This window comes from Gymnoscopelus microlampas (genome assembly GCF_963454915.1).
Source record: "Gymnoscopelus microlampas genome assembly, chromosome: 6".
In the NCBI taxonomy this organism is placed as follows: domain Eukaryota; kingdom Metazoa; phylum Chordata; class Actinopteri; order Myctophiformes; family Myctophidae; genus Gymnoscopelus; species Gymnoscopelus microlampas.
In genome coordinates, this window is record NC_139943.1 from 2,719,923 (window position 1) to 2,730,102 (window position 10,180).

General features: G+C 42.7%; 1 protein-coding gene across 1 annotated transcript; it reads left to right on the forward strand.

Moving 5' to 3' along the window:
• Positions 1-3,717: 3,717 nt before the first annotated feature.
• LOC311047689 (uncharacterized protein) lies at positions 3,718-9,837 on the forward strand (the record flags this gene model as incomplete). The annotated part of the gene is made up of 3 exons (XM_084060487.1): positions 3,718-3,786; positions 7,467-7,569; positions 8,447-9,837. The coding sequence occupies exons 2-3, from the start codon at positions 7,500-7,502 to the stop codon at positions 9,835-9,837; spliced, it is 1,461 nt and encodes a 486-aa protein (XP_083916613.1). The 5' UTR covers positions 3,718-3,786; positions 7,467-7,499.
• Between the last annotated feature and the right edge of the window lie 343 nt (positions 9,838-10,180).

Consider the following 10,180-nt stretch of genomic DNA (forward strand, 5'->3'; position numbering starts at 1 on the left):
TGAAGCATCAACTGACGGTGAGAAAACGATAATGTTACTTCCGCCGAATTAGTTACATTTCCGCCAGAAACAGACTGTATCAAATATGAGTGACTGACTATGATAAACGATACAGAACCTCCTCCCTGATAGTATCGCTGAGACAGTTTGTTTATTTTTGGACCACAATTCTGAGACGATTCTAAGATGACCCAATGTTATTCTCCATAGAGAAATTACTTTACGAACCAGGGGATGAACAAGTGACGTCACACACATTGACAGGGGTTTCCCAGGGCTCTGTACTTGGTCCACTCCTTTTTACCCCATCCACGCCAAATCTCTTCGGCGTAATTACCTGATGTACAAGCCCATAACACGTTATGAGCTTGTACACGAAGGGAACTGACACTTATACAAAGCAAAATCCTATAGCCCATAACACGTTATGAGCTTGTAGATCTGCTATGTTCGCTGAATGTAATAGGGACACTATGGGGTTCATGTGGTTAATCGGTTAATGGGTAACCGGAACGCTCACCCCAAAACACACTCGGCTCGATTTATTTTGCGGAACGCTCGCCCCCTAGTGACGCAACACTCGCCCCGTTTGACGTGGAATGTTCGCCCCCCAGCGGGGGACCACTCGCCCCACTTGACGCAGAACCTAACCCAAACAATCAAAAAAAGAAACATCCACAATCAAAAGAGAAGAGAGAATACTTCTCTCTGTAAGCGGTCTCTGTCCACTCAACTTTTCAAGGCATTCAACTGTCGAAATAACTGCTATTTATCATGGGAAATAATTATTCATAATTTTATGAGGAAAGAAATGCAAAAATAAATCATGGGCATAATCACATATTACCAGTTTTATTCACATGCCATTGTTCTTCTCCCAAATCCTAGAGTCAGTTGGTGGTTGACACTGTGAAGTCATCTTATCTCGTGTGTATGTCAGTGGGGGGGAAGGACCTTTCACCATCGATGGACTCAGGGCACTCCATGAAGTGTGTCCTTAAGGGGGTTATAAGAACAGTCTAACAGAAGACATTGTAATGCATCTTTCTGTGTTCATAACTGTCATATTGGGCGATAAGGCTAAACAACACCTCAATTCTCTGAAATGTCAGCCTACAAACCTCATATCCTGAATATAGATGTTTGTCTCCGTGGGTAGAGCTACAGTGAAGGGGGAGGACACAGAGGGAGCTAATGACGAGCCAGAGGTTGGTACGTCAGGTGAACGAACGCATGTTACAAATGACAAACCACCAGTGGTGGAAGAAGTACTCACATTTTGTACTTAAGTAAAAGTACCAATACCACATTGTAGACATACAAAAGTCCGATATAGAAAAGATTACTAAGTATTTGCATTAAAATATACTCAAGTACTGAAAGTAAAAGTACTGGATTCAGCCCCGCCCCTCTGCTTCAGCTGCTAAGTTGGCATATCGCAGCCTTTTCCGTTCTAATGCCTCATCGATGGCGTCCTCCCATGGGACCGTCAGCTCAACGATGAAGACACGCCGGCAGGATTTGGACCATGCAGAGGACCAGGATCTGGGCGCAGGTTGGTCGCTGCAAATTCGGGTGGGAAAGTAAGCCTCTGGCTGAGGTCTACCCGCATGTTGCCCGGGCTGCATTCAGTGGGCCTGAGTCTGGAGGCGATGGCTTGGTCCGCCGTGTCTCCCCTTCCCGGATGAAGGTTGTTTTCCGTGGTAAGGTTGTCTAGGCATTTAGAGGCACGGCGTTGGTGGTTACTCTCTTGTTCTCAAGTTCGGCAGCCACAGCACTTGACTTCAGTACCTGGTTATGGCGCCAGGTGTATCTTCCTTGAGTTAGGAAGATACACCTGGCCATAAATGGGTTGCTGGGGCTGCACACTGGAGACAGGCTGGGTCCTCTCCATACCAGAGATGGTTGGCGTGGGCAAACTTAGCCTATTAGACTCCATGCTCCACAGTTCCTTCCATGGAATTTTCCTCCTCTCCACGCCCTCCCACTTCATCCAGCGGCCTTGCTGGGCTTGGCACACCTGGCTGCTTCCTCCTGGTGGCGCACAACACATTGCGTTGTGAGCTTGCAGATCGACTATTTAAAAAAAAAGGTACACACGCACAGTGCCCTTTTTCAGTTTACAGCAGCACTTCAACAGGGGGTCCGGGACCCCTAGGGGGTCCTCAGAGTTACTACAGGGGGTCCGCCAAATCTTTATGTGATAAGATTTTTCTTTTTACCATAACCACTCGAAACCTAGCATCCCTTTTCTGAGGAGAACTTTAGCCAAAAATAGCAGATCTACAAGCTCACAACGCCTCGCGCTGCGAGGCGTTGTGGGCTTGTAGATCGGCTATTTTTGGCAAAGAGGTAGAGGGAAAAAAGAGCAGACCAAGTAAAAAAAAAAAAAGTATAATTTACTTGAGCACCTGCCCCTCAAAATGTCTGTGTACGCCACTGCACATGCAGTGCCCGGATGGGACCGATCTATGTTTGTGTATTTGGAATACATGAAATAAGATCACAGACATTCTAGGGCTAGCTCTTCTCTATCTAGCCTTGGATCAAGACGGTCATAATATTATGACAGTCTTATCAAGGCTATTCTCTATCCTTCCCTTTCCCGAAAACTAAATGACGAACTCGTACAATAGTAGCAGTGATGGAAGAAGTAGGCTACTCACGTTTTACTTAAGAAAAAGTATCAATACTGCAAGGTAGAAATACTCTGTTACAAGTAAAAGTCTGGAATTCAAAATGTACTTGAGTCGTACAAAAGTAGGCTATTGGTATTAAAATGGTACTTAAAGTACCAAAAGTAGGAAGTAGCCTACTCATTATGCAGAATGTCCCATTTCACAAGTTTTGAAATGTATAAATTGTATAAAAGTCTTTTGGAAATCTACAAGCTCTGTATATAGAGTTGAAGTGGTTAATGTAGGTACAGGTAGCCTATGTTTTTTTTATAGTAATCAAAATCTACAAAGAAAGTAACTGGTAACTAACATTTTAAAATAATTGTAGTGGAGTAAAAGTACATTATATTTGCCTCTGAGATGTAGTGGAATAGAAGTAAAGCTACTGAAAACTGGAAATACTCCAGTAAAGTAAAAGAATACCTCAAAATTGTACTTAATATAGCAAATAGAGCTTTGTTCTTGTGTATTGTTGTTTGTGGCCCCAGTGGGGAGACACTAAATGTAATTTCTCTTCCAGGTCTCTAGCTGAAAAAGTTTAGAAACCCCTGCAGGGTGTTAGGCCAGACAATGGGCAGCAGTCAGTGTTGCCATGTCCGCTTATTATAAGCGACTTTGGGCTTATTCTTCTGTGAAGTTACGGGTTGCGTTTTTTTGGGCATGTTTCTATGTTCTAAAGTGTAGTTGCTTATTTGGGCTTGTTTCACTTTTTTTTTAATATTTATTTTATATAAGTAGTTCTCAAATATTTTCATGTCAAATACCCCCAAATGAATATGTATTCGTCCCTAACCCCCATCTGTTTTGTGCCCGTGATTTGTGTTGTTAGAATAAAAAAAACAACAACTATCATTTCAAGATGTTTTGAAAATAGCAGATCTACAAGCTTACAACTCATCGCAATGCCTTGTGAGCTTGTAGACCGGCTATTTTCAAGCTACATATAGCTATGTTTAAAGTACAGTACTCATGTAGTCACTTCTTTTGGGCTTGTTTTCCCCATACCATGGTTGCTTATTTCTCTCACAAAATCCGACAAGTCGTGGCAACACTGGCAGTCTCCCACGGCAGCAGCTGCGTTCATAGTTGAACGTTCTCCTTATTTCAGGTCAGATTCCTCTTGTGTCACTTAATAACAACGTTTATATTGTAGCACACACAATAAGATAAGATAACAATAGGTCTTAGGAGAGTGTGTTAGCATAGCCATGGTTCACATGACGCTCGTTAAGCTGACAGTCATGTTTATGGGCTAGTGTTAGCATAGCTGCTAACGCTAGTGTTAGCATAGCTGCTAACGCTAGTGTTAGCAAGCAAGTCAAGAGCTATATATATGACCGTCTTCATCCAAGGCTTTGCAAGAGCAGATGTGTTGTTGTTGTTGTTGTTGTTGGAATGTGTTGTGGAACCTCATGATCATTTTACACCATGTTGTTAACCAATAACTCATTAGAACTACATTTAACATATGCAATACTTACAGAAGGGGAGCTAAATGCTAAAAGTAGAGGAGGTTAACCTCTAGCTCTGGTCCATAGTAACGTCGCGTCACCAGTCTTTCCACGTCGGAGGAAAGCCTGGTATGCGTTATTAAAGATCCGTGTGATCCGGTCTAGGCCACGCCTACTGAAATAAATAAATAATACTAATTATCTTTCCGGATTTTGCCCATCCGGTTTTGCGGAGCCGCTTTGTTTTGGTTCCCCAATCCCTATTTAAATGGAATAGAATTTCCGGTAAACAGACATTTCGCCCTAAATCCATTTCGCCCGTGTTTTGAGCGGACATTTCGCCCACCCCCAGACATTTCGCCCATACATTTCGCCCACCCCCAGACGGTTTTCCCAGACATTTCGCCCACCCCTGACGTTTCGCCCAGACATTTCGCCCGACATTCATTATAAATATTTATTACACGGCTTGGTTGAATGCTCGATTCTGATTGGTCAGTCATCGGTCATTATTTCTGGATAATGACCGATGATAATGACCGGTGAGACCGACGGGGAAACTGTGTAATCAGAGACTCAGAACACCTGCTCATATCAACCTGCGCTGCTTGGTTTTATGCTTTATCCAACATGACAGCCATGTAAACAAACAAACAATGTCCTTTACAACTAAACGTTGCTCTCAACAATGTTTTTGAAAACATTTGAAGTGAGAAATAGACGATGCAATGAATCATAAGTGATTCTATTTGATCCACTACACTTCCTTGTTTATCGTGGCACAACAACGGGGGAATACCAAAACACTCGCCCCAAAACATAGTCGCCCCGGGGCAAATCCGGCGGTATTACAGGCAAATTGGCAGTAAATAGAATGGGGGGCGAGTGTGTTTTAGGGCGAGTTTTTTTCCATTTCGTCATTTGTTTTTGCGAGGCGAACTTGTCCGCCCAGCCCAATACTTATGGAATACTTTCATTGCCGTAAGCAAGGAAATACTTCGTTTTGTTGTTACTTTTGGGTAAATGTATTTATGTATTTATTAAGTAGCCGTGTAATAAGCGGGATAATGCATGGGGAGGTAGTCATTATTGAAATTTAAAGCCCTTCAGGGCGATTAACCACCTCGGCTTCGCCTCGGTGGTTAATCGCCCTGTCGGGCTTTACATTTCAATAATGACTACCTCCCCATGCATTATCCCTTGCATAATCAATCAGTTGTGCGAGATTCATTAGAAATGGCCTTATTTAAGAGGGGAATTTCCAGTCATCCGCGGACTAGTTTTTTTCGCCGATAAAGTATAGTTTTGGACCATAACGGAGGCGCGCCGACTCAGCAGACCTTGAGGCTGAGGAGTTGCGCCCAAGCGCCTCCAGGCGCGAGTGCCCGCAACGACCACCCGATGGTCCTGCTAGTCGACTACGCGCCGTCCGAGTTATGTACCGATAGGGACAGAATCGTAAATATTTTTCGTGGGGACTGCGTTTGCCCCACTGACTGCGTCTCTCACACACACACACACACACACACACACACACACACACACACACACACACACACACACACACACACACACACACACACACACACACACACACACACACACACACACACACACACACACACACACACACACACACACACACACACACACAGAGAGAGAGAGAGCTTTTATCTAACCCTAACCCTCTCTCATTCTCGCACACAAACGGCCAGCTAGCTTCACTATCTATGGGCGAAATGTCTGGGCGAAATGTCCGCGAAAATGGGCAATATGTATGGCCGAAATGTCCGAATTTTTGGGCGAAATGTCCGACTTTTTGGGCAAACTGCGGAATGGGCGAAATGACTGGTATTCGAATTTCCCAGTGGGATAATACAGACGCTATGAATAGTCTCCGGAAGTACACTCACATTTATATTTTAAAATAAAAAGCAAAACTACGCCGCATCAAGGATTTTATTAGGACAGACTTATTTTGGGGTGAAGTCTTTCCGGATCTGCCCATCCGGCCGCCTGATGCCGCGGATGATGCACCTGGTGACGTAGGGTTACTTCCGCCCGCGACCGGATCATAGACCCGAAAACCCTAGATTAGAAGGAGTTCTCCTTAAGGCTATGGGACTTTCGACTTTCGAGCCTTTAAAAATACACTTTCGCTACTCACCGAAACAAAGATGGTTTTATGGAGTTGAAAGCCAACTCTACCAAGTGGGAACACTCTGATGCCCTCAACTCAAGTTTAAAATACACTTTTTGGCCAAATTGTAATATATTTAACTGTAAAGAGAACATTATTTAGTTACTCTAATGCGCCATCAATGGAATTTTTCTGTTGACCGGATCTGTAGTGGGCACAGCGGAGTAACTAAAGAGAGAGATGCGAGTGTGTGCCACACACACACATACACACTGAATAAGCAAGGTAAGGAGCGCAATTTCTTAGCAAGTAAAGGAAATAAGGCAACGCCATTAAATAGTCAGCTGTTGCTCGAGGCAGGCGTTTTCGCGTGGCGTCGCTTATGCCAAAGTCCAGTGATGTTTTTAAGCCTTTTTTTTGGTCTTTTTTTTTGTGCGACTCAGGCATGTGTGCAGTAGAAGCCTAAAGCTGTACAATCAGTGTTCCCAGGTCTGCTTATTATAAGCAGACCTTATTTTCCTGTAACGTCGCTTGTAAATATTCATAGTTGCGGTTTGGTTTTGTTTGGGCTTGTTACGGAAGTGTAGTTGCTTATTTGGCCTTGCTTTCAAGAGGTGAGATCTTCAAGGCAACAATGCGTCGAGGCGCGACGCGTTGTTAGCTTGTAGATCTGTTCTCCAAATTTGTGACGTAAGTGACGTCAGACCACTTCCGGTGCTTCTGGAATATTATTGCATAATAATGGCGTTTCATATAAACTGTACGTTGTGCAATGTACGCAAAGGTGGAAAAGAAGATGGCTGCCAAGCCAGAGCCATGAGCAATTCTTGTAGCAAGTTGGGAGAGAATTGGACAACTGCTTGACTCTAATCTAGTAGTCCGTAAGCAGAAATACAGGCTGCTGGACCTCAATTATTGTAGCAAGATGGGATGCATAGCAGCAGAAACATCAAGAACAGATGGGCTACTTACACCTTATTTACTTAAGACCATTTTTTGCATTGCAGGAGTCCATCTTTTGATACTTTTATTTCCTTGTGTAATCTTAAATCAAGTGTGATTGCTTCCCTAATATATAAATCCCACGATCTTTGAACCCAAGATTCATATTTTGGAAAGTTGACTTCAAATGGTTATTTTTTACACCACGGCTGTGTCTCCAGTAATTTAAGTCATTATTCAATTTGTTCATTTCAGACCCAGTGTGTGGAGTCCAGACTGCAGGTGAAGATGAACTCTCCAGACTCAGCCAGGGACATTTCTATTAAACAGGAGGAACCTGAAGACCACCCACACCTCAGTACGTGTTTTAACTATATGATAATCTTGGCAGAAAATATGACAATTATAATATCCGGATATTATAAGTCCCAGGACTTTTTGTGTCATCATCCTTTTTCCCTAAATGTTTTACTGTACCTCTGTGCTATTATTATTTTTAGACTAATAAAGTATTCAATCAATCAATGACTCAATCAATATGCATAGGCATCATTACATATGCAATACAAAAGAAAAACTGCACCACATTGTACATTTTTGGTTTCCAAAAACATTTGAGGTGAGAAATAGGGCAGTAACATACACTTGATTCGGCACTGCCTTGTTGCAGTGACACTGTACAACGTAACAAGTTTAGATCACATACTTTAAATCACATTATGTACGCTGTGTGACTGTTGTAAACATTGAGCTTGAAAACTCAGTTGTGATTGCCTCAGAGCCACCCACTTTCACTAGAAATTAGGTTAAAATATGGTTGCAAAAGGCCATTTCAGCTGGTCTTTAAGTGGTTAACAACATTCAACTATTATTACATACATACTACTATTCTTCTTCAACTATTTCCAGATTTCAGTGCATGGCACTTCACTAGAAAGCTTACAGGCTGCACTTTAGTACATTGTGCTGCAAGTCATGGTCATGTTTCAGTCTTACAGATTATTAGATGTAAACAAAATACTTGCTTGGCCTACTGGCAGCATGCACAAGAACTTTGATGCTGATCGGTACAGTGGTTTGTTAAATTAGCCCCAGACACAGACGGATTCTTATTTAGTAACTGTTTGGTCAGTCTTAGTAGATAATAGCTTTGTACATGGAACATGGAAGATAGAAAAATAGATTTACATTTTAAGAATCCAGTGTTGACTATCATGTTATTTTTCTCCTCCTAGCCATCCTGCACATGGTTGTGTGTAAAGAGGAGGTTTCTCCTAAACAGGAGAGGAGCCCCAGTCTGCTCCAGGAGGAACCAGAGCCTCCAAAGATTAAAGAGGAACAGGAAGAGCTACTTCAAAGACCAGAGGACCCTGTTGGGTCAATGTTGACATTACTAGCAGTGAAAGCTGAAGTTGATGAAGACATCACTTCACACTGCTCTGAAGTTGAAGTTGAGCTTGAATCTGACACTGAAGTCACTGAAGACAGTGATGATTGGGGGGAGACAAGTGGGGGTGTCCACACTGGAGAAAAAACGTTCCAGTGTAAACTGCGTAACTGTAACAAGATTTTCAGAGGTTTACATCGTCTCAACATACACCAGCGTGTCCATGCTGGAGAAAAACCTTTCCAGTGTGAGCTGTGTAACAAGAGTTTCAGCTTATCATGTCTTCTCAAGACACACCAGTATGTCCACACTGGAGAAAAACCTTTCCCCTGTGAACATTGCGACAAAGGTTTCACACGGTCAGATGACTTGAAGAGACACCAGTATGTCCACACTGGAGAAAAAAAACCTTTCCACTGTAAAATGTGTAACAAGAGTTTCTGCCGTTCATATTATAAGATACACCAGCGTATCCACACTGGAGAAAAACCTTTCCACTGTAAACATTGTGACAAGAGTTTCATTGACTCAGGTTCCCTCAAGATACACCAGCGTATCCACACTGGAGAAAAGCCTTTCCACTGTAAACATTGTGACAAGAGTTTCATTGACTCTGGTTCCCTCACGATACACCAGCGTATCCACACTGGAGGACAGCCTTTCCACTGTAAACATTGTGACAAATGTTTCAGTGTGCCAAGTAGCCTGAAGATTCATCAGCGTGTACACACTGGAGAAAAACCTTTTCAATGTAATCGGTGTGACAAATGTTTCAGTGTGTCAAGTAGTCTGAAGAGTCATCAGCGTGTCCATGTCTGGAGAAAACCTTTCCAATGTAAACATTGTGACAAGAGTTTCAATGTGTCAAGTTCCCTCGAGAGACACCACCAGCGCATCCATACTGAAGTTGAGTTTGAATCTGAAACTGCAGTCGCTAAAAACAATAATATTTGGGGGGAGAGAAGTGGGGGTGTCCACACTGGAGAAAAAACGTTCCACTGTAAAATTTGTAACAAGAGTTTCAGCCGTTCATATTATACGATGCACCAGCGCATCCACACTGGAGAAAAACCTTTTCAATGTAATCGGTGTGACAAATGTTTCAGTTTTTCAAGTGCCCTGAAGAGTCATCAGCGTGTCCATGTCTGGAGAAAACCTTTCCAATGTAAACATTGTGACAAGAGTTTCAAAGTGTCAAGTTCCCTCGAGAGACACCAGCGTATCCACACTATAGAATAAACCTTCCCACTGTAAACATTGTAACAACATTTTCAATACCCCAGGTGACCTGAAAAAACATCAGCTTATCCACACTGGAGAGAAACCTTTCCATCCTACACAATGTGATAGGAGTTTCAGTAGGTCAGGTGACCTGGACAGACACCAGCGTGTCCACACTGGAGAGAAACCTTTCCAATGTAAATTTTGGATGATTATTGGAAAGAAGAATGCAAAAGATTTTTTAAGACAACACAATCCAAGTATTGGAAAGACTTTGCTTGGAAAATGAATATGGGGATTTCTGTAACAACCAAAATGTTATCAAAATACAGACCAGCAGGCAGTGCTGAATGCTGGAGGA